Below are 26372 nucleotides of genomic sequence, written 5' to 3'. Positions count from 1 at the left end.
TCATAGGTATAATATAACTAGAGGGCGGATTGCCCCGCCTCCAGCTATTCATTTGTGGCATCAGTGGCGTTTTGAAGCACCCGGAAGTCTGCCGGAAGTAGAAATATTGGGTCGATATTGAGTCGTTTAGAGCGGCCATAGAGTTATGAGCATGCGCACAAACGGGAGATGCACGCGCAGTGGCATTTTAAGTGCATTCTCAGATTTGACCACCAGGCTTGGCCGCTTCACTGTTCTACCGTGGTTCTGGGGGCTTGGGGTATGGAGGGACAGAGGGAAACAGGATGTGGTGAGTACAATAGGCGTGTCAGTCCAAGATATGGGATGCAAACAGTAGGTTGAAGATAATTGGTTGGACCACTTGGATATGGGATGGGAACAAAACAAAACAGCTGGTAAAACATCACATGATATTTTTTTACAAGGGAAATGATAGCAGGTTTAATGTCTCGTGGATAACATGCTATACTGTGAAGGGAAAGGAAATACTTACAGAAGGGAAAGAGAAAACTTTATTTTTCTTTCCCCCTAATACTTTCATGATGAGGCACAGCTGTGCACCTGAGACAAAAAGACACATGGTTGCCAGAGTTGTTTTCCTGAGTTCTCTCCATAATACACAAAACAAAACATTATTTCAATGTCAGTTTTGGGTGATGGAAACTGTAGGGTCTGGGGACCATCAGGGGTCTGTATAACTCTGAGAATGTACAAATGGAACCAAATTGACCCATAATGGTAACATTGTGGCCAACTTTGAAGGATTGAATAAATACTTTACAGTATTAGATCTCTAGTAGTAGATAGATCAAATGGGGGTCCGCGGCCTAATGCATAACATGCTGGGGGCCCTTGAAACAAAAAAAAGGTTGAGAATCTCGGTTTTAGGACGTACACTATCATACTCTGGCCAGGACTGATTGTCATGATTGGATCTATAAACAGGTCTAAACAGTTGAAGAAGGTCTAGCTGAGGAAATAATATGAGCTTTTTCTTCACAAGAGAGTGATAAATGTCAGTAGTAATGAGGGGAAGCACACAGTAAAGGTCTCATCATCTCCAGGGACCACCGCCATCCCATTATCAAAGAAGCTGAGAGATAAAAAGCTAAGAGACAGACGCTAATTCAGTCTGACACATACTGTACATATACAAGGAAATATGTACCTGATAAAAACGAAGTCTGTCACAACACAGGTTCTGTCGTATGGCATATATTGATCTGAAGATTTATGTCCATGCCCTGCCCAAGACGACACAATTATTTTCCAATATCTTCTTGCTTATAAATGGTAAATGGTGCATTTATATAGCGCTTTTATCCACTTTCCATAGATTGTGCATTACATTCACCCATTACACCCATCACACACACATTCATACACCGATGGCGGAGGAAACCATGTAAGGCACCAACCTGCTCATCGGGAGCAATTAGGGGTTCAATGTCTTGCTCAAGGACACTTCGACACCAACTCTGGGGGAGCCCGGGATCGAACTGGAAACCTCCCATCCGGCCGTTCTACCGGCCACTCTACCCCTAAACCACTGCCGCCTATCTTTGAGCAGTGGTGGAAAAAATACTCAAATGTTTTACTTTCTTTTAATGTAAAAGTATCAATACTGCAACGTAGACGTACTCAGTTACAAGTAAAAGTCCGGAATTACAAATTGACTTGAGTAAAAGTACAAAAGTATTGGTATCAACATGTACTTAAGACAATACCCGCCATGGACGCATAAAGTCGTTCTATTAGTCCACTTGCCCGCCAAGACGCATAAAGTCGTTCTATTAAATAGTCCACTTGCCCGCGCCAAGACGCATAAAGTTGTTCTATTAAATAGTCCACTTGCCCGCGCCAAGACGCATAAAGTCGTTCTATTAAATAGTCCACTTGCCCGCGCCAAGACGCATAAAGTTGTTCTATTAAAAAAAATTGCCACGCTGTTTTAGGCACCGTAACACAGCTCTGGGATGAGTATGTGGATGTGACGTCATTCCAAAAAACGTCACATCCATCTGCCCTGACTATGGGATTTTTTGAAAAACACCTCTAACTCAGTTGCTGTTTTTTGCATTGAAAAGGCCGTAGCCCCAAAATGGCGGATCGGGGTTGGAATGCTGTTGTTCCTCTGAATACACAGATCCCTCCGCCTACCTTTTTTTGTTTTTTTTGTACACAATGTTGCTTCCACAGCGTTTCAAATATCATCGGATTAAGGTACCGTAAATTTCGGACTATAAGCCGCGACTTTTTCCCCATTTTTCGACCCTGCGGCTTATATAACGGTGCGGCTTATCTATGGATTTTTACAGCTAACGGCCACTAGGGGACCTCCTAAATCTATGCATTTTACACCCGCGGCTTATAGTCCAGTGCGGCTTATATATGTTCCAAACATTCAATTTAGCTGCTGCGGCTTATAGTCAGGTGCGGCTTATAGTGCGAAAATTACGGTAATTAAGCTGGCAAGGGGATCAAAAAAAATACTGAGAAAAATATTTAATACCTTAAATTTTTGGAACATAGCAGATCTACAAGCTCACAACGCGTCGCGATGCAACGCGTTGTGAGCTTGTAGATCAGCTATTTTCCAATAGCCTAGGTATAAAATAGGGCTAAAGCGGTTAATGTATATGTTTTATAATGTAATAATTGATATCTGTAAATAGCAAAGTAACTATAGTAACTAACGTTTTCAAATAGTGTAGTGCAGTAAAAGTACAATAATCGCCTCTGAGATGTAGTGAAGTAGAAGTAAAAGTATAGACAATTGGAAACACTCGAGTAAAGTAAAAGTACCTCAAAATTGTACTTAAGTACAGTACTTGAATAAATGTACTACAGTAGTTACTTTACACCACTGTCTTTGAGCAGGTTTCACACATGCACTGCAACTCTGAACTCTTACCTAGACATTACCCAGAGGCGATAAGTAACTCAAAATGTCCGGATCGGTATGATCCGACATGCAACGCACTTCACTGCGGCTAAGTAACCAATTAAGGTAACCAATTAAATATTTAGTGCTGGGTTGGGAGAATTCCATCTCCAACATGCAAGACGCGGCATGAAATGCATTCCTTTCCCCATCCATATGATAATGTCTGTTTGAGTATGCTAAACCTGACCGTCAGACAGTGGCCGTGCATGTTTATTAGCGCCATTAGACACCATGAGGTATCGCGCGCGAAGGCTTGTTAACGTGTGTGTTGTTTTGCTAAGTAGGGCGGTGTACCCATTGGGAGATAGCAGCGTGATAGATTGGACTGAGTGTGTGTATCTTGTGGGATACAATGGTTGTGAATATTATATATCTAATAAAATAAAACTCATTTTTGTGGAGGATAAAGCAGTTGAGGCAGTTAATTATTGTGCCAGGTTTTATTATTAGTAGTTACACTAATAGTTTCATATCTCTGCTGTCCGGCAGAAACCAGCTAGTTAGGAGGTTTTGTTCATCATTGATAAGAACAGCTGAGTCCAAGCTCACAATGAGGTTGGAGGTCAAAAGGGGGTGGAGCCTGGAGTCAGCAAAACCAGCTAACTCCACCCCCCTTTGCTGGAGTTAGCTGGTTCAGCAGAAAGTTTGAGGATCCAATGGAGTTAGCTGGTTTTGTTAGAAGCGCTTTTTAATACTTTTCATTGGTTCAATATTTGTTTTACCAACACACAGATGTAAAGGGTGTTCAATGGCCCTGAATTATGGATATAAATGCAAAATCGTCAAAATGGAGTTAGCTGGTTTCTGCCGGACAGCAACGATATCCAACAGCAGACGAATACAGGTTGTATTGCAACACAGTTTATGACATAAACTCTGTTGCAATACAACAAACCTGTATTCGAATAAAGACAAACTTTATGTCTTTATTTATGTCTTTATTCTTGCAAATTAAACATACTCCCCCTCTCTGTTCTCGTATTCCCCCCTCTGCTCTTTTTCAAAAACTGCACCTTCATTATAAAATGTTATGTTATGTTATGTGAAATGCGCTTACTGTACTACATTTAACAGTTTGACTGAAGTTTTATTTACAAAGTCCTTGGTGGGTTTGACGTACATGGGCGGAGACGCAGTGTCAAACGGTTCAAATTCCTGTGCATATTTCACATCTTATTTTCACATCTGTCATGTTCTGAAGACGGAAATTAATAAAAAGAAGATTGCATCTCATCCTCACATCTCTCCCTCGCGCCGTTAAGGAGCTAGGCAGCATGCCTCCTCAGTGGTGGAAAGTAATTAAGTACATTTACTTAAGTACTGTACTTCCAATACTTTTACTTCTACTCCACTACATCTCGATCTCGGATCCAAATATTGTACTTTTACTCCACTACATTTATTTGAAAACTTTAGTTACTAGTTACTTTGTAGATTTTGATTATTATTACAAAACATACATTAAATACTTCAGCCCTATACATTTCGATAATTTGAAAAAAGCCGATCTACAATGAGTCGCGATGCGACACATTGTGAGCTTGTAGATCTGCTATTTTCAAAAATATTTTTATACATTTGAACACTTGAAATGGAACATTCTGCATAATGATGACTTTTACTTTTGGTAGTTAAAGCACATTTTGATGCCAATACTTTTGTACTTTGACTCAAGTAAATGTTTAATTCCGGACTTTTACTTGTAACAGAGTATTTCTACAGTGCAGTATTGATACTTTTACTTAAGTAAAATATTTTAGTCCTTTTTTTTCTCCAAAGTACAGTACTTGAGTAAATGTACTTAGTTACTTTCCACCACTGGTGAAAATGACTTTGTGCAGGATGGACTGAATATAGGACAACCAACTCTCCACCATCAATGTTTGATTTCTTGCCTTTTGCATGTTCTTTAGTGGGACTATTCCACATTTAACACTCTCTACTGTCCTGCTGTCTAGCTGTAGAGAGGGAGAAAGAAATACCATGACAAGTTGCCCACTCTTTTGAAGGCTCGTACCAGCATGATGCAAATTCTCTGTTCCTCCATGGTGCTTCGCAATGACTTTACATCCCCTGACAACTTCATACTTGAAACTTGCGGTACTTTTGACGGACGTACTGTACCTCATACTCTACAGCCCGGTCTCCAAAGTGCTTCTGAAAGGCCCTCGAGACGCCTTGGACGTCCACAAATGGCACACAATACGCCCACACCACCATACATGTGAGAAGTAGTTCATCGCAGTTAAAGGGATAGTTCACCCCAAAAAAATGACATTTTTCTATCGATTAGTCACCCCATGGAGACTTAAATTCATGGATATTTTTAGTTTTTGTCAGATTTTGTAAGCCAATAATTTGATTCGGTAGGCAGATACAAAGGAGACTCTTTGTGTCCACTTTGTGACTCTTCTACCGGAACCGCTGCCGGTCATCAAATTATTGGCTTAGAAATGCGACAGAAACTAAAACATATCCATGAATTCAAGTTTCCATGGGGTGACTAATCGATAGGAAATAAATCCTTTTGGGGGTGAACTATCCCTTTAAGCTTTTATTGCTACTAACCCAGCACCTTCCCAATTCAAAATGACCAACTACATAACAAAACAAGTGGCTATACATAAGTGTGGTTCTCTAAGTGGGGTCCGGGGATCCCCAGGGGTCTTTGAGCGGGTTCCAGGGGGAGTTTAACAGCCCTATTCTATACTTTGGCAATTCAGATCTAAAAAAATGAGCAGCTCAACACGTGTAGATTGGCTTATACAACCATTGGCCGCCGGTTCGCGTTGATTTCACCCCAGGTGCACTTTCGGAATTTTTTGATCCATTTCCGGTTTGACGACCGGAAACAGAATTATTTGGGATCCGGTTTTGCCGATCACGTCGGCCCTCGTTCTAATGACGAAACTGAAACTCAATGTTCTCCTTGTAGTTTTTTCTCCTCGCATATCACTGTTTAACGTAAACCGCTCTAACTACAACCATGGAGCTCCGTTTGACACGTGGTTTTCACTGGTAGATTCAGTGAGATGTCGCCGATGTATACAGACAGTGCACAGCTCAATCTTAAGGATTTTAACAAGGTCTATGGCGACGTGAAAAAAACAACAATAACACGTTGGCACTGGTGAGTACATTATTAACGTCTGGCATGGAATGTGTTAAGACCGGGAAAGTCATTTTAGATTGTAACCACTTTAACCATTATTTTATACTGAGTGCCGCGCTATGAGCTTGTAGATCTGCTATTTAAAAAATCATGAACATTGTGCAAATCTTTGAATATCATATTTTTTTAAGCGAACTCAAAGCTTTGCTTCTAGGGGGTCCCTGGAGCTAAATATTTTTAGATGGGGGTCGGCGGCCAAATACATATAATTTTGGGGATCCTTGACATGAACAAGTTTGAGAACCACTGATATTATAGCAACATAAGAGCTTCAATAAAACTGTTTTTAGAGGATACTTCGGCCTCAGGTCTTAATGGGTTCATTAATTTGTGGGGAATAAACTCTTGACAAATCTTCTCCTTTCAAATGTATAAACATTTTAGAGTCCTTGACATGAAAAGGTCTGAGAAGCAGTGGACTGTACCTTTATACAGGACCTCACAAGTAAGCCAGTTCCAGAATTGTAACTACTGAATGGAGACATGGTTGTAAAAGGAGGCAGGTTGACCATGAGGTGAGGGAAAATACTCAAGAATACTCCCAGCCTGACCTTTGCTGCTCATTCAAAGCCATGTGAACCCTCCACACACACTCTGGATAATGCTTCAGTGCAAACAGCTTTTTAAGTAATCGTATTAGATGCAAGGGCTATGTATTGATCCAAGGCAGTTTAAGCCTGGGCAGTCTGATCACTCCCTGACATTTGGACTCACACAGACCTCATGCTGCAGTAGGCCTACTGTACTTCATGTATTTTTTCATAAATGCATTTAGAGTAGTGGTTCCCAATCCCAACCTTTTCTGGATAAGGGCCCACTCGAAAGCTTTCGCGGCCCACCCATTTGACCACTTATTTGCATGCATTTTCAGAAAATGTTTATTTTAATGATCAATCAATTGAGTGTGTTCCGGCTTTAATGGAACTAATGTAGTATACTGTACATCAAGTTTGTATAAATCTGTATTACTATATATAATGTTATATTATCATAAAAATCTTAGTATTTTGCCAATTAATTGGGGGCCTCTTGCAATATCCTCATGGCCCACCAGTGGACCCCGGCCCACATGTTGGGAATCGCTGATGTTACGCCTCCATACTAGTCCAGCTGCCCTCGGAGAATACACAAATCGGAAGGCGTGTTCAAACGGTACTGAGGATTCACATAGATGAGAGGAGACAACAAGACACGCACACAGCGTTTGAGTTAATTGACTGGAGGCGTCACAAGTCGCAAGTGACGCGCTGAAATGCACGGGTCCAGGACAGTGCTCATTAATGCACATAGAAATGCTGTAAGCAAAATCTTTTTCACAGTACATTCCCAACGGAGCGGGTGTATTAATCAGTCTCTTTGTTTCACATCTCGGACAGTTTGAATTTGATTTGAATGAAACATGGAAGATGAGCTTGCGATAAAGTCTCAGGACCTGTGCTATTGATTCGGTTTGTTCTTATTCTGTTTAATCGGTCAGAGGTTGTGGTCACAGCAGTGCTACAGGTCAAAGTAAAGTGCAAAAACCTTTGACTAATTGAGCTGATTGGCTGGAAGCACTTTAGAGTCAGCCTATCAGCTTTCTCTTTCGGGTACGCTCACACTGACAAAGTCGCGGCCCGTTCTCTTACATTCTATGTGGCTGGAAGGGTGGAGCTTCCGGCTGCAAAATCACATGCCATCGCGTGGAGTTCAACTTGGTTGAAATTGTATGGTTTTGATGCCTAATTGAAGCTCGAAGCTTATTTCAAAGTTCCATTGGTCTGACAGTGCACGGCTATACGCGTTCTGAACGCCCACGGCATATACCCTACCGACAACACAGCAAGCAGCAACACCAAGAGTCAAGCGGACCAGCCAATTGTGAGTGCCCGGTCCCCAAACAGCAGCCTTTAATCATATAAGACAGTCAATGATGTTAACTAAACAATGATTATTGTGTTCACATGATCAGCTTACATTCCATATAACTCACCATATGCACTTCTTTTTTTGCTATATTAAAAGGTAGGGTAAGTGATTTTCTTTGGTTAAAATAAGTGTTAAATAGCTCTATATTCTGATAGTACTCATTGCTATAGAGTGTTTGTTCAGTAACAGGAGTCTCCATCATGTCTCTCCAGCTCTTCATTAACTCATTCCCTACCTAGAACGTAAAAAAACATAATTATTTCCAATTACCAATGCTGCTAAGAACGTAAAAAACGTAATTTTGCAAATTAAATTTATTTTAAAAGATCTCACCGTCCTTCATCTCTCGCAGTGACACATTTCATTGAAGCACACCCGGATACGGAGATGACGTCTATCGAAGATTTTCGGTTCCGCCTGCTTCCTGTTTAAGTCCCCCTCTAAAACGGCTGTTTCTCTGCTTTGTATTTCTCCGCCGTGTAACGCTGTTTAGAAACGCTTTTTAGAAACTGCCACTACTGCAAAATGGAATGTCGCCGATTGAAAATGTCTTCTCTGGGCCACTCACACAACTACCCTGTGTGTCTACAAACAGTTGAACACGCGATCATAAGTGATTTAGCGAGGTCTGTGGCGAGGTGAAAAAAGTAAGTGAGCCGACCGTTCACATGGCGATACAAGTTTTTTTTTACACTGGGCTGAAGGAGAGAGACTCCGCCTCGGTCGGAATGTTTGTTGTCTGAGCGGCGTGCACGGATCGCGGGTGTGATCGCGGGTGTGATTAGAAATGATTGGACTTGCGATCATAATGAAAAAAAAAATTGCATTTTATAAAGTTATAAAAAACACTAAATCGCTGGCAGTGGGCAAACACAGCCAGAAATAAGTCTGGCAGGGAATGAGTTAAACAGAAAATGCATTTTCAGGTCAGGATACCAATCTGATCCAATCAGGATAGAGAGCTCAGACAGAATACAGATTAAACAAGCGAATTTGGAAGTGATGACACAAAGAAATGAGCAGACATACATTTTGTCACCTAACTGAAAATGCATGTCCTGTTTATTAAAGAGCTGGAGAGACAGAGAGACTCCTGTTACTGAACCAACACTCTATAGCAATGATTACTATCACAATTTAGAGCCTTAACCTTTTAACAAAAACCTTTTTGTTAAACAAAGTATAATCAACAAATCGACACGAAAATAACCGCTAATCTGTTGCAGCCCTATTCCAGCATAATCTGTACAGTAAACGACTGTACAGTAGATGAATATCAATGCTGGCCTCGCAATGACCTCTCCCATCTCCCTAATATCACTCTCACTCACTCACTCTCTCTCTATCTTTCTTTATCTGTGTCATACCCTCTCTCAGCCTTTCCCCTCCTGTCTGTCTCTCTCCCTCAGCCTCACTTGGTCCTCCACTCCTGCAGGCTCCAGTGTTCTTGCATCTCCACTCCGTGGCAGCCATTTGCAGATTGTGCCTCAGGGCTGACAGATGTTCAATCCCCTCCGGCGGCCCCCGGCCCCGGCCCCCCCCCCCTCCCCATCCTCTGTTAAGTTGTCTCCCCTCCATCACGTAGCCATCACAGCATGCGTGATCCGCCAACAAAGCATGGCGGTTGATACACTTTCACTCATTGCACCTGTATTGTCTCTCCTTGTAAGGATGGTAAATGTAAGCGGTATTACCTAAATGATGGATAGGAACCAAATGTACCCTTATGGGTCTGTAACTCTGAGAGTGTACAAATGGACCCCTAACGAGTCCATTTGGTTCCATTTGTACGCTCTCAGAGTTACATTAACATTGATTTTACAACATAAATGGTGGTCCCACAGATAGAAATGCCATTAAATGGGGGTCCGTAGCCTAATGCATGTCAAACTGGGGGTCCTTGAACTTAAAATGGTTGAGAATCACTGCTAGAGCCGTAAAAAATCTTCTCTTATGGGGGTCCCTGGCTTATCTTTTCAACTGGGGGTCCGCGGGCTAATAAGTGTCAATTTAGGGGTCCTTCACATGAAAAAGTTTGAAAATATAACCGGGAAGTAGTTTTTTTTTTTTTTTTTTTTTTTTTATCATTTCTTACACTGTATATCAAAACATTCTAACAAAACAGAATCATAGTTGAAATAATTGTGATATTGATTTGAAGTCATATCACCCTGCCCTACTTGGTGTTGTGGGATGTTAAAGGGATAGTTCACCCCCAAAATGACTTTTTTTCTCTCAATTACACACCCCATGGAGAATTCATGGATTTTTTTTCCTAAGCCAATCATTTGGGAAAGACTCAAAGTGTCAACTTTGAGTCGCCTACGACATTAGACATTAGCATCTTTCTGCCGATCATCAAATTATTGGCTTAGGAATGAGACAAAAACAAACAAATCTCCATGAATTCAAGGCTTCATGGGGTGTGTAATTGATAGAAAATAAGTCATTCTTTAAGGAATGGACATGGAACAGACATATCGCTGGTACAACAAAATCAAGCTCTTGAGAAGCAACGTCGCAATCAGCTTTTCAAGTTCTAGACCTAAAATCTTGTCGAGTATGATAGACAGGCTCATACGCTGTACAGTATGTTTACTGCAAACAAGCATATGTTGAAATGGATACTGTAGCAGTAGCAAAAAGCAGCGTAATTATATAAACACAGATGTGCATAGACAATGTAGCCCAGAAGATGATAAACGTTGAGTTTATTCCACCTATTCTGATCGCCGGGAAACATCTCCTCGCTTCCTCCTCTATATCGCTTTTGCTCGTTATACGCACAGATTGTGCATTAGTCGACAATTCATCCACATAAATGTTTTTATTTACCGAGGACAGTAAGGCAGTTAAACGTTAGTGAACATTTCAACTCAGATTTAGCTGTCAGGTTTTGAGGAAAAATATTTGCTGTAAAATTTATATATTTTTTGCCATTTTGAGGGTGATTTGGGGACACGGAACACCAAAGTTGAGCTTTAACCCATTCAAGCCGGGAACGCATATCTGTCATTTTAGATGTCTTTGGCTATTCAAAAACAGCAGATCTACAAGCTCATAGCGCGGCACCGAGTGCCGCGCTATGAGCTTGTAGATCTGCTATTTTTGAAAAATCACGAACATTTGCGCAAATCTTTGAATATATATATTTTTCAAATATTCTGGGGATTCTACAAATGTCTTCTAAATCCTAACAGTCTTTTGAAAAAATATATATATATATATATATCAGTGGTTCTCAAACTTTTTCATGTCAAGGACCCGCAAAATGATATGTATTTGGCCGTGGACCCCCATCTCAAAATATGTTTTTGTTCCAGGGACCCCCCAGAAGTTAAAAATGTTCACTTTTATATTCAAAGATTTGCGCACATTTTCACGGTTTTAAAAAAAAAATCGCAGATCTACAAGCTCGTAGCGCGGCACTCGGTGCCGCGCTACGAGCTTGTAGATCTGCTATTTCTGAATAGCCCAAAGAAATCTAAAAAATGACACACAGATGCGTTCCCGGGCCTTAAAGGGTTAAGTCTGAGCAGAACCGGAATCTGAGCGTGTTCCAGAGGAGCGACAATGAACAAAAAGCCTTTGAACCTCCACAGTGGGAGAGATCTCATTTGTGGTGAATTCATATTCCGCCCACCGGCCTGTTGTTGCCGTCTGAGTCTCACAAGGCCGTAATTGGTTTTGAGCGCTATGCATACAAACCTCACACGCGGACACGCAGACAAAAACGCACACAAAAGCTCGCACAAACTCCGACAGACCTGCAGAGATTGAGAGGCGTACGCGCACACACACACGCACACACACTCACACACAGACACACACAGACACACAAAGTAGAGAGGCCTTTTGCCTTGAAAACACTTGAGCCCGAGTGATTGTTGTTTAGTCATCTATTTTGTGAGGATAATTCACAGAGTGAAAGCAGAATAGCGAGCTTGTCCTCCAGAATCCATCACTCGTACTCACTCATACATTTGCCCTGAATAGTTCCCTCTCATTGTCTCGGAACCATTAACGACAATGGCATTTTTTTTTTAATGAAGCGAAAACTGTGTCTCACAAAAACAGCCAGACATAATCATTCTGTCTGGCTCTTTTTATTCTTGTTTCCAATAATCATAAATAATATTTGTATTGCATTTGAGACGCGTTATTTCTCATGCAATGGGAGCCAGTGTGTGGAAACGAACGTGCCATTGGTTGCCAGTGGTGGAAAGTACATTTACTCATGTACTGTACTTAAGTACAATTTTTGTACTTTATACAGTACTTCTACTCTACATCTCAGAGGCAAATACGGTACTTATTTAAATTCCACTATAGCTCACTACAGGTCACATCACAAAATGTTGTGAGCTTTATTAACTATTTTCCAAAAAGTCGTCCACGATTTGAAACATTTGAGTACTTCTACTTTGCTACTATAAGTACATTTTTACTCCAGTAAATTACAGGTAACAGAGTCTTTTTATATTGTGGCACTGCTTCTTTTACTCAAGTAAAACAATCGGATTACTTTTTCCACCACTGTTGGTTTGTTTCCTGCGGAACCGTGTAACATGGGTGACCCCTGGGTCATCTCTGTCTTTCACTCTCTCTCTCTCTCTCTCTCTCTCTCTCTCTCTCTCTCTCGTGCTCTTCCTCTCCCTCTCTCTTTCACACTCTCTCTCTCTCTGCGCCCCACCCCTACCCTCCACCCCCACCCCACATTCCCTGCAGTGAAGGGGGGAGGAGGGGGCTAGATTTATTTCAACTCCTTTAGTAAAGAGAGGGTCTTTGTTTGCCACCGGCAGCAGCAGCAGCAGCAGCAGCAGTCACATGGTGGCGTCACGCCGGGGGTGACAGCAAGAGTGACAAACATGCCACCAACCTCTGCCCCCCCCCCCTCTCCCATATTTGTGAACCTTTGTGTTTGTGTGCGTCACAAAACAAGTTCATAATGTGTGTGTGTGTGTGTGTGTGCAAGAGGGATAAACAGAGAGGGAGAGAGAGCATGCGTGGATAAGGGAGCGTCAGGGTGTGGGTGTGCGTGTGCATGCACGCGCGCGTGTGTGTGTGCGAGCGCGCACGTGTGTGCGTGTGCGTGTGCTAGTGCGCGTGTGTGTGTGTGTGCGTGTGTGTGTGTGTGTGCAGTGCCTGTGTGTTGCGGCATGTGTGTGGGAGTGGCACATGTATGTGCATGCATGAATGTGTGTGTGTGTGTGTGTATGTACTCCGTGTGAAGCAAGAGAGAGACCGTAACAACCCGTGGAGCTGTTTGTGGGTCCTCGCACGCTGAGTGCTCGCCGTGTTTAGACACAACGGAGGGCTGCGCCGGGGCCAAGCTACTTTTCACCGAAGCTGGAGAGGTGTGCTTGTGCCTCCCCGCCGCGCGCACGCTCCTCTGTGCCCTCGAACAGAGCTGGCTGCCTCATTAGACGACTCCAACAACTGTCTATTGTGCATTACAAGTGACTGACTCCCCTTCTACCGGGAGTAGTGCTCAGTCCCGCAGAACACAGCCTGATAAAGCATTCGTCTGAGGATCTAAAGGAGCACACCAACAAAAGGTAGCAGACGAAAAGGATAAGCTATCACCCGGTTCCCACCGTCGTGTCGGTTTCCTGCTCGCTCACTCTTTCTCTCTCTCGCTCTCTCTCTCTCCCATACTGTGAATTTTAACCCATTAAGACCTGAAGCCGATTCTACAAATGTCTTCTAATTCCCAACAGTATTCTGAAAAACGTATGTTTCTATAATCAGTGGTGCTCAAACTTTTTCATGTCAAGGACCCCCAAAATGATATGTATTTGGCCACGGACCCCTATCTCAAAATATTTTGTTCCAGGGACCCCCCAGAAGCAACGTTTTGAATTAAAAGTGTTCACTTTAAAATAATATATATTCAAAGATTTTCACACATTTTCACGATTTTTCAAAAATAGCAGATCTAGAAGCTCGTAGCGCGGCACTCGGTGCCGCGCTATGAGCTTGTATATCTGCTATTTTTTGAATAGCCAAAGTGTAAAATAATGCTTTTTAGCTCAAATAAAAGAAGTGACACAGATGCGTTCCGGGTCTAAATGGGTTAAATTCAATTCAGTTCAGTGTGCGGGCGCCTACAGAGATGCCACACTTCGCCAAAATACATAAGGGATAATACTGTGGGAGCAAGCCAGATAATAATAACCGCGCGACAGGGGGTTGCTATAGGGCTGATTCAAAGCATAGAATGCATTGTTGTTATTTTCTCATAACAGAGAGAGTGCATTATCGTGCTGGTACCTCAATTGCGAAAGCCTCCATAATTGCCAAATATATTAATTGTTCAATTAGAAAAGTCTAAAGGTCCTTACACACCGGGGCGATTTTTTTCATGCGAATAATACGTTTTTTTTTTAACCTTATAAAGTCAATGCAAGCTTCCACACCAGTTTCGCGGAGCGAAAAAAGCGTCTTTTAATTATTCGGAACAAGTCCGAATTTTGCGTATATTCGCATATTCGCCGGTGTGTAACCGCCTTTAGTCCTAATAGTTCTCTTTCATTCGAGTGAATAGCCTGTTTTTGTTACCGGTTGATGCTAATTATACGAACCAAACTACTTCCTGGAATTGGAGAGTCTATTACAGTATGGTGTGTGGATTGATATTTGTTATCTCTCCACCAGGCCCAAGGATCATGACGCAACTCCCAATACGCCCATATGTCATTAGATTTTTTTATGTTGTCCAAAACTCACACAAATCACTACACGTTATCTCTGGGGTCATGTGATGAACACGTATCATAGCAATATTCTTATATTCCATAATGATTGGCTAAGGGGGAGCTACAAATGCGACAAATGCCCTTATGGGTTGCATAAACATGATGCATACTGTATACTGTAGTGTAAGTCATGTGACAATGGCCGTCAAACCCTAACCCTTTTTCATATATTTCATACGGTTTGCCTGTATTTGCTTCCAAAATGAGTGGGAGGGGCCTATTTCCTACAGAAACACCATACATTATGAACACAACATCCAATCAACCCCAGACTGGAATTGTGTGTTGAAGGGCCTATTAGAGCACAAAAGCTACCTTTCACTTCTGCCTGGAAAGATGAACTGTATGTCATACAAAAAGTCATCAAAACTTACACAGCCATGGATAGCCTACACCTTTCTAGTTATTAGCCAACTCAAATATTACGTGTTTGTTGTGTCTAGTCTCTGTAGCATTGTTAACAGATAATTGGTACAGTATATTTGCCCTTAAGTGGTCTGTTGAATATAATAACATTTTCAGGTGCCGTAGTAGGTTACAGTATACGCCTAAATACATTTAACTGACTGTAATGATTATGGTTGAAAAAAACAAGCACATTTGTTTGTTCATGAATGTTTGCAGGTTGCTGTTGTTTTTTACATTTGCAGCCAATAAAAATAGCCCACTGCAGTTTCTCACCACAATGATAAAGACATGTTATATGTTGGTCATTCTTCTTATTATACCTCACAGCTAATACAGTGGTACTAGTACATTTAATTCTCCCTGTGATGACAAAATGAATACATCAGCTGTCACCCTGGCCAGGTAACAGTCTCTTTCTAAGGCTATGTTATCTATTTGTTTTCTCTCGTATGCTAGTTGAGACTCTTCACCAGAGCAGCTGGGTGGCTGGGAACAGGGGAAGGCCTGGGAGAGCATTTCATCTCCATTATTAGCTGATAATTAACAACAGTAGGAGGAAAATATTTCTGCTGATAAGTCATATTGAAAGAAAAAACATGGAAAGGGGGCATTGAGGAGGAGGAAGGAGGAGGAAGGAATAGTGACAGATGCTTAATGGCTTCAGCTATACAGCATGAAACGTGCTCCCACAATGAGACATGTTTGCGAATCTGGAAACACGCACGGGTGTCGTGCGTGGACATTCGCATCGGTGTCTGTCGACGTATGCATGTCATGTTAACGTGTGCACCTGGGGGGGCAGTGTTGCATGTACTAAAGCGGAACTTGCTAAACAAATCCTGGAAAAAAGGCTCTATGCAGAGCAGCCATATTGGAAAGAAATTGGGCCTCTTCTTTACTTCCTTCACAGGTGTTACCAGTTATACTAATGAAGGCTCTGTTCCATGTAGTGTTGCACAGTGGTTCTCAAACATTTTAATTTCAAGGACCCCCATAATAAAATAAAATAAAAAAGCAGTTGGCATCGGGCCCATACGGGTCCATTTGGTTCCATTTGTACACTCTCAGAGTTACACACCCGTAAGAGGCCATTTGGAACCCCCTAATGAACCATGAGGGTACCTGGACCACACTTTAAGAACCACTGGTGTAATACAGAGTGTCTCCAGTGAGCCAACATGCACAATATCAGCACCCGGACTCTGTTTGACCAGAATGGAACAGAGCCTTCATTAGTATCATTGGTAACACCTGTTAAGGAAGTAAGAAGAGGCCCAATCTCTTTCCAATAAGTAGTGTTTTGTGTACAGAAATGGATACAGCACAAGATATGGTAATAGCCAGTTATTGGATGTGTTGAAGCAGAAGTTTGTGAGCGCACACGTCTGAAGAGTGTGTGCATTGCACCAGCACCGCCAAGACAAAATAAATGGCATTTCTGACAACAATAGAGTGTGGTGCTGTTCCTTCATTAATACAAAATAAATAAATGCATACTTTGTGATACGTCTATACTTTGCACTGAGAATGAGACTGCAATGAAATGATTACCCAGTTACAGATACTGTATGGGCCCGATGCCAACTGCTAAAATTGGGTACTGGGGAAGACAACTCATAACTCAATGTGGGGGAAACTGCAAAAACTAACCCACCGAATAAAGCAGGCATTGTTGTTGTACTGTAGTAGACCAATGTTCATATAATTGGGGGGTTTATTACGGTTCGGGATTTTCTGTGTAATGTCAATAAAAATTATAATAATAATAATTTATTTAAATTTTTTAACCCTTTAAGACCTGGAACGAATCGGTGTCATTTTTAGATTTGAGCTAAAAAGCATTATTTTATACTTTGCCTATTCAAAAATAGCAGATCTGCAAGCTCGTAGCACGGCACAGAGTGCCGTGCTATGAGCTTGTAGATCTGCTATTTTTGAAAAATCAAGAAGATTTGCGCAAATCTTTGAATACATATATATATATTCTAAAGTGAAAATTTGTGACTCAAATCTTTGCTTCTGGGGGTCCCTGGAACAAAATATTTTGAGATGGAGGTCAGCGGCCGAATACATTTTGGGGTCCTTGACATGAAAAAGTTTGAGAACCACTGACATAGCACCTACGTTTTTTCAAAAAAACTGTTAGGATTTAGAAGACATTTTATAGAATCGGAATCTTAATGCAGGTTCTTAATCATTTGGGGGCCCACTTGCAATACCCTCACGGCCCAACAGTGGGGCCCGGCCCACAGTTTGGGAATCGCTGATTTACATGACCTGAAAACTCCCCTTAAACCTCCCCCTCCCTCACCTAGTCCATAATTGATTCATTCTGGGAAGAGCTGGAGAGAAAGAGAGAGCGACTGTAGTACAACCATTAATATTAACATTTGGGGAGTATTTTCTGTGTGCTTTGGCTCTACTCTCTAGGTGGTTATTATATATATTTTTGGAGAATGACTTCTCCACCAGTTTAATTAGTGACAGCGGGGAGAGTGAGGCATATAAACAGAGTCAGTGATGATGATACATGGCTGGTTGCTGAGTATCCACGTTCATGAAAACAAGGCAGCTCTAGAAACCCACACATCAACACAAGGGGTTAATTCTATTGTCGCCGCTGTTGGGTGGAAACCTTGCATGTCCGAATTTTCAGGAAATGGAAAAGAAAATAACACATGTTCCAATGGATCCAATGTGGTCATTATTTAGTCTCATTATTATCAAGCTCTTGATACGTTTAACCCTTTAAGAACTGAAGCCGATTCAGTTTTCTGAAAAACGTATATATGTTGCTATATCAGTGGTGCTCAAACTTCTTCATGTCAAGGACCCCAAAATGATATGTATTTGGCCACGGACCCCCATCTCAATATTTTGTTCCAGGGACCCCCCAGAAGCAAAGAATAGAAATGTTCGCTTTGTTTGGACACATTTTCACGATTTTCCCAAAATAGCAGATCTACAAGCTCGTAGCGCGGCACTCGGTGGTGCGCTACGAGCTTGTATATCTGCAATTTTTGAATAGCCAAAGTGTAAAATACAGCTTTTTAGCTCAAATCAAAAAATGACACCGATGCGTTCCAGGTCTTAATGGGTTAATTGGTTCTAATATTTATATAACCCACAGACACACTTTTACTTCAACTTTCAAAATGTGTAAGAAATGGCCAAAAAAAAGCTGATCTACAAGCTCACAATGGCGCAAGGCAACGTGAGCTCGTATCGACTATTTATGCTACTTTTGTGTGACACTCTCGCACAGTGTGGGGCATTCATTTACGCAAAAAAGTTGAAATATGGAGATACAAGGTTTCTGCCCGACAACAACGACACAATGATAATAAAAAAAACACACATTACCTTTCTCTTGTTATTGGGGCTGACGTACAAATAGCTGAGTATTGTCTTCGCTCCCACTTTCTCATTCAGCTTCTGGTACGTGGCGCCGTAGTCTGTTGACCTGGAATTGAAATCAGAAAGAGTATATAGGCTGATAAACACTTGATGAATTGCTTGGTGCAAATTAAACGTTCCCTGGAGAATTCCAAAGATAGAGAAGCAGGCCAAGCGATGAAGTCCCGACCCTCTTATATGCTCCAGGCAGTACCACCTGTACCACGGCGGCAGACCAGGGGCACAAGGGCCAAATCGTTACGGTCGCCCTGCGCTGACCTCAGTTGTTTAGAGTAGAATTTACATAAACAATGGCTCCGAATGGAATTAAAAAAAAAAAATCTTCAAGATGCAAGTGATTTTTTTTTTACCCATTAAGACCGGGAACGCATCTGTGTGTCATTTTTAGATTTCTTTGGCTATTCAAAAATAGCAGATCTACAAGCTCATAGCGCGGCACTTGGTGCCGTGCTATGAGCTTGTAGATCTGCTATTTTTTGAAAAATCGTGAAAGTTTGTGCAAATCTTTTGAATATATAGAAAAAAATTAAGCGAACATTTTTAACTCAAATCTTTGCTTCTGGGGGGGGGGGGGGGGTTGGGGGGGATATATATATTCAAAGATTTGAAAAAATGTATATCTGCTATTTTTGAATAGCCAAATAAATCTAAAATAACACAGATACTTTCCCGGTCTGAATGGGTTAAATAGCTTTATATTCTGATAGTAATAGTTGCTTAGAGTTATGGTCCAGTAACAGGGGTCTCCCTGTCTTTCCAGCTCTTTAGTAATATAAACAGAAATGCATTTTCCGATCGGGGAATCAATTTTATCCAATCAGAAGAGAGAAGGTTTATCAGCTTAAATGGTACAGTGTTCCAGTTTCAGTTTTGTCCGCTCATTTCTTTGTGCACTTCCAATTTCACTTGTTTATCCTGTATTTTGCTTATTAAAGAGCACGAGAGACAGGAAGACTTGACCCTGTTATTGAACAAACACTCAATGGCAGTAATTACTATCTGATGTTGTTGTTTGTTTGTTTGTTTGAACTAGAAAAAGAAAGAAAATCACTTGCACCACTCTCATCGATGTTAAAGGTAGTGTATCATCTGTTCCTGCACCATTCCAGTCATTTGTCAACTGAATCATAACACTTCTTGCCTGCAACTATGCAAACTTACACCTGAGTGCATAACAAGCATACAGTACCTACATAATGTATGCACATGCATATGTAATACATGGACATTCATTATCATGGATCATCACACAATAAATGTGCACTTTTACACTGGCAAAGAGGACACAATATCAGCAAGCTGCATACAGTAGTACAGCGATTCCCAACCTGTGAGCCCGGATATTGCAACTGGGCCCCCAAATAATTGGCAACACAGTAAGATTTTAATGATAATAAAACATTAATATAGAAGAAAAGAATGTTTTTCTTTTTAAGTGATAGTATTTTTTTCGTAAGACCTTTAAAAATGTGTTTTCATTGTGATACTGATAAATAGGACCTTAAATTATACTATGTTAGTTTCATTGATCCAATCTGGAACAAAATCAATTGATTCACCGTTAAAATAAACATATATTAATATATAAAAGAATATTTTGTACTGTTGAATACTTACGTATTTTAAAAGCAAGTACTCCAGTACTTTAACTCAAGTGCAAATTTGACATCGCAACTTTCCCTTAGTTGAGTAATATCTGACCAGGAGTGTCTATGCTTTGACTTGAGCACTTTGAAATGAAACATAGTTGACATTACCCCGATGAATAAATCAATCTTAATAGTTTCCAGCGCAATAGAGGTTGTCATTTTAAGAAAGAGAGGTTAAATCAAGCATGCTGTATGAGCAGCCGAGTTCAGTTCCTCTTCATTTTTCATCTCATGTACCAGAAGAATTTGCTAGATAGCCAGTGTGAGCTACAATGATTTACTATTCAATCTTTTTAAGCTGCCATATATGCAGGTTACCATTATCAGACCTGATATAGCGGCATAACCTCGTTCACGTTGTCATTCCAGGAGACTGTTAGACGTTCCTATACTCAGTGGTGGACAAAGTCCTCAACCCTAGTACTCCCCAATTAAGTCATTTTACCAATAGGCTATAATGCACGGCATCCATATTGTGAAGAAATTCACAGGTGTTGCCAATGATACTAACGAAGGCTCTGTTCCATTCTCGTCAAACAGAGTCAGGGTGCTGATGTTGTGCACGTTGGCTCACTGGAAACACTCTGCAACACCAGTGCAGGGGCGGACTGGCCATTTGGCATACGGGCCACTGGGCCACCCAAAAAATAAAAATAAAAAAATTATTATTACGGTCATGTCCGGGTTGCGCGGCCCAATTATTAGTTACGGTAATGTTTGGGCTGGGATGCTTTTCAGTAAAAGTGGTGGTATTAAGGACGTGCGTTTGTATGTGCCTCGACGGAGTGGGGCGGTAGAGTATCTGCTATCTGCGCGCCGGTTTGGTGGGCCGGTCTGGGCCAAAATGCCAGAGCTGAATTTTGGTCCCAGTCCGGCCCTGCACCAGTGGGTCTAAAATTGGGGTTCAGGGACCCTCATGGTTCCTTGAGGGGGTTCCAAATGGCCCCTTACGTGTGTGTAACTCTGAGAGTGTACAAATGGAACCAAATGGACCCTTACGTGTACATTTGGTTCCATTTGTACACCCTCAGAGTTATGGTGGTCGTGGAAATTAAAAAGTCTGAGAACCACTGTGCTACACTACATGGAACAGAGCCTTCATTAGTATCATTGGTAACACCTGTGAAAGAAGTGATAATATGGCTGCTGTGCACAGAGCCTATTGATTCCTCCCCACACATATGTGTGTGTGTTGTCACTGCTGTTGTATCCTATACTGACTCACCTGCCAATGAGGAGCCCCCACCGAGAGGACGTATAGAGCCTTCATCCTACTCCTCCCGCCCAACACTCCCTGCTGACAGGTGCCGCCCCCAACCCGTAGGAATAGTACGTGCAGTGACACGACACCCCGCCCACAGTCCCTCCCCCGAACACGGGCCAATTGTGTTCGTATACGGCTGCACCGCGGTGGATTCAAACCTACAACCTCCGTGGTGGTGGGTGCGCACTTTACCACCGCCCATCAACTCTAGTGCTTGAGTCAAAGTATAGACATTACATAGGCATATAGTATTCAGACACCGGCTTCGAATGCTATCAATGCATCGAATGGGAGATTATCACGTTTTATCAGACCTTTGAATGGGCGAGTATCCGCGATTTAGACCTACCCGCGATTTGTCAGACCATTCATGGGGCTTAATCAGGAGCTACTGACCTACTTGGAGGCGGAGCAGTCCCCACAACAATATTTACGATTCTGTGCCTATCGGTACATAACTCGAACGGCGCTGAGTAGGCACAGGCGAACGTCACACCGTTCAGGACGGCAACTCGGTCGCTTTAGCTCCCTCGGTGGTCCTTCACGGGGTGACCTTTCACCTGTGACTGCGCGCCTCCGTCATGGTCCGAAACCAAAACCAAAACTGAACTATTTAAATCATCTCCGTTGGTAGGTCAGTATGTCTTGATAACACGTAATGAATGGTCTGATAAATCGCGGGTAGGTCAGTATGTCGCCTATTTTGCCCATTCAAAGGTCTAATAAGTCGCCTATTTCGCCCATTCAATGCATTGATAGCATTCGAATCAGGTGCACCATTCAGAAGTATAAATTACAAAATTCTTATTAATTAATATCTATGCATTGCAAAAATATGCAATAATAGCGGAAATAGCAGATCTACCTACTCACAACGTGTCGTGATTGTAGATCTGCTATTTTCACAATATTTGAAATGCAGTTTAAAGTGCCATTCACACTGAGCACTATAATATAGTAACTATTGTGTTCAACATTGTATTTTTTTAATAGTTGGTTTTATAATTATAGTTAGTTATACTGCTCAGTGTGAACGGCTCTTAGTGGTTAATTCATAATAGATGATATATATGATATGAATATTATTATTTTCCTTCATGGAAATGTAGTGGAGTCAAAAGTAAAAAAGAATGTCTTGGTGGAGGGAAAATCATAAAATTCAAAAAATATAAATACTCAAGTAAAGTACAGATACTCAAACAAAGTACTTAAGTACCACCACTGCCTATATTTGGGTTCTGCTGAAATTGTACAGTAGTTGTTGGTTAGGCAAGAATGTTTGAAAATAATGAGCATTCCTTAATTATCACAGAGTGATGTGTTTCATTGTCATTCCACCTTTGATTAAATGTGCTATCATAAGAGACACACAGGGGGTGAACTTGGAGGAGCAGAGCTTAATTAAACATTTATACGACAACATATTAGAGAAACAAACTTTGACAATAACGTGGGGGAGAATAAGTGAATCATTTCCAACACTGATGTTGTTGTTGTTGTTGTTATTGTTTCTAACGATCTTGCTTTTCTTTTGGCAAGAATCCATGTCTGGAAATGCATTCCCACCCGTGTGAGTTGATCACTGCAGTTTGTTGTTCTTCTTATGTTTGTTGTTTGAATTGAAAGGGTTTTTAGAGTCGTTTAATTTACTACGGCAGATCTACAAGCTCATAGCGCTAGCTAAAAAAAATATTGAACATTTTTGCGAATCTTTGAATATAATTTTCTCAAGGGGAACATTTTTAACTCAAATCTTTGCCTCTGCATGGGAGGTCCCTATTACAAAATATTTTGAGATGGGGGTCCGTGGCCAAATACATTTTGGGGGTCCTTGACATGAAAAAGTTTGAGAACCACTGATATAGAAACATACGTTTTTTTCTTAAGATTTAAAAGACATTTGTACAATCCCCCAGAAGCAAAGATGTGAGTAAACCATTTTTGCTTTAAACATTTTCATTCAAAAGATTTGCGCACAAAAAAAATAGCAGATCTCATAGCGCGGCACTCGGTACCGCGCTATGAACTTGTAGATCTGCTATTTTTGAATAGCCCAAAGAAATCAAAAAATTACACAGATGCCTTCCAGGTCTTAATGGGTTAACCGTTGTGTCCAAATACGTAACTCACAGACCATGATCATTTATCGCTGATCATCACACAATTAATGCACAACAACTTGCCTTGGTGACACCGGCAAAAAGGACTTACAATATCAGCAAGCTACATACAGTAGAACAGCAATTCCCAACCTGTAATTGATAGAGTTAATCTTGTTGATTATAAGGATAATTCCTTTTAACAGGACGTTCATGAAAGTCCTTGCGGGCTTGTTTCCAATGAGGGCCTGTGAGCAATTAGGGGTTAAGAGTCTTGCTCAGGGACAAATTTCATTTCATCGACACATATGCTGGCGTGGCCTGGAATCGTACCTGGGGAAACCAGGGCCTCTGGCTCCCTAGACGGGCTCACTAACCACTCAGCAATGGCCGCCCCTACTCAGCAATGGCCGCCCATTATAATTTGTCTAGTGTCATAAACTCTTTAAATGTCAATTTAATATAATGGTGTCATATTGGCCTAACCCAGTCATGTTAATTATGCTTCTATTCTCCTATTCTCCTGTCTCTCTATACAAGGTCAAGCAGCTGGCTACAGGCTTTCTGTGGCTATCTGTCGGCTTCTCAAGTTATGCCAATATTGAATGTTTTTAGAACACTACATCTCGGTGTTCTTCTCCGATACGATAACCCTTCTTTCAGTGCCACGGAGTGACCACTGACCAGTGACCGGTCAGAGCCGAGGTCAACGTGTTGTTTGAGACATTTGGACGCTGTTTGTCCAAAGATAAACTGTCACACCATCTTCATCATCATCTGACTTCATCAACTCATCATCACTCTCCACCAATGGTAGGATTACACCTCCGATGGCTGGATGCTCGATGTGTATTCCATGATGTCATGTTTATGTTAACGGGTGGTGTTCAAACCCAGTGCTTTCTCTGTTCTCATGGTGAGAGACGACGACCGATGATGCGTGAAATACCTGTGATACTGTAACCTTCCCATGGTCTCTCATGTCTGACTAAAATATAATATAATCGTTATATCCAATGGCTGCCTGTCTCCGTTTGCTTTCCTTGTCGCCTTTCTGAAAAGTTACCGGTACTATATAGGGGTAATAATGGATTTTATTTATAACGCACTTTACATTTACAGGAAATCTCAAAGTGCTACAAGGATATGTAGGGGTGATAAGGAAAGACAGCTCCATCAGTAATAATAATAATACAAATCTGCAAACTAACTAATAACTAGAGCTGCCAAATAATTGTAGTGGAGTAAACTTTTACCACAGCTCTATCTGCCACTGTGGTAAAGGTAGGTGTCATTTTGCATTTCACAGAACCCGGCAAATGCATAAAACACCCATTTTGCCAACCAGCACTCCAGTCTAAATGCTGCACACGTTGAGTGCCTCGACATTTTAGCATGGAGGCATTACGACAGACAGACACATAAGGAGGGGCACTAATATGAACATAATAGGTTACGGATGCATGGGGATTGAAAGATTCTGTGGGTGGGTGTGTGTGTGTGTGGGGGTGTGTGTGTGTGTGTGTGTGTGTGTGTGTGTGTGTGTGTGTGTGTGTGTGCGCGCGCCCGTTAACCCATTGATACCTGAAGCCGATTCTGCATGTCTCCTAAATCTCAACAGTTTTCTGAAAAACGTGTTTCTACATCAGTGGTGCTCAATCTTTTTCATGTCAAGGACCCCCAAAATTACATGTTTTTGGCCGCGGACCCCCATCAAAATATTTTGTTCCAGGGACCCCCAGAAGCAAAGATTTGAGTTAAAAATGTTCGCTTTAAAAATATATATATTCAGAAGATTTGCACACATTTTCACGATTTTTCAAAAATAGCGGATCTACAAGCTCGTAGCGCGGCACTCGGTGCCGCGCTATGAGCTTGTAGATCTGCTATTTTTGAATAGCCCAAAGTGTAAAATAATGCTTTTTAGCTCAAATCTAAAAATGACACAGTTCCAGGTCTTAATGGGTTAATGTGATGCTAAGAATAGACTGTGTGCCGTCTGAGTGCACTGAGGGGTTTGTAAACTTGTCTGGAATACTGCCATGCCTTCAATCGCCCAAGCTGCTTGTTATGGCAGGGAGGACGACTCATCTTCTGACCTCGTATGAACTATCCCAGCTACGCCCCTTCCCACCTCCTAATCCAGTCATTCACCAACTTGTTTCCCCCCTTGGAGCCCCCCTTCTTACATCTGACACAAGCTGAGACCCCCACACACACTTTTCAGACATGTTAACCACCAGTGGTGGAAAAAGTATTGGCATCAAAATGTACTTAAAGTACCAAAAGTAAAAGTACTAAATTGTTTGAAAATAGCAGTTCTACAAGCTATGCGACACATTGTGAGCTTGTACATCGTCTATTTTCAAATAGCCTAGGTATAAAATAGGGCTAAAGTGGTTAACGTATGTTTCATAATATCATAATTCATATCTGAAAAGTAACTAGTAACTTAAAGTTTTAAAATAATTGTAGTGGAGTAAAAGTACAATATTTGCCTCTGAGATGTAGTGGAGTAGAAGTAAAAGTATTGGAAATTGGAAATATTCAAGTAAAGTACAAATACCTCAAAATTGTACTTAAGTATAGTACTTAAGTAAATGTACTTAGATACTTTCCACCACTGTTAACCACTAATATACTGTACATCTTGTATGACAGGTAGAACAAATGGCTGTTCTACAAGCTCATTCCAAGTGAGCTAAGATTGGTTATTTTTGCTATTTTATTCAACTTGTTGAAAAATAGAC

At 41.4% G+C, this 26372-nt stretch overlaps 1 protein-coding gene across 1 annotated transcript in view; it reads right to left on the bottom strand.

The window, feature by feature from the left end:
* The window catches only part of sorcs1 (sortilin-related VPS10 domain containing receptor 1), a gene marked incomplete at its 5' end in the record, with an annotated part of 274435 nt that overhangs the window by 124290 nt on the left and 123773 nt on the right, over positions 1-26372 (bottom strand). Inside the window, one exon of the mRNA XM_080441450.1 lies at positions 18557-18656. Coding sequence (XP_080297576.1) covers positions 18557-18656 — 100 coding nt within the window. The remainder of the gene's footprint in view (positions 1-18556; positions 18657-26372) is intronic.

Source organism: Gymnoscopelus braueri, assembly GCF_963280865.1.
Source record: "Gymnoscopelus braueri genome assembly, chromosome: 2".
NCBI classification, from domain to species: Eukaryota; Metazoa; Chordata; class Actinopteri; order Myctophiformes; family Myctophidae; genus Gymnoscopelus; species Gymnoscopelus braueri.
The sequence above is the reverse complement of the archived record's forward strand: the minus strand, read 5'-3'. Positions and strand labels throughout refer to the sequence as shown.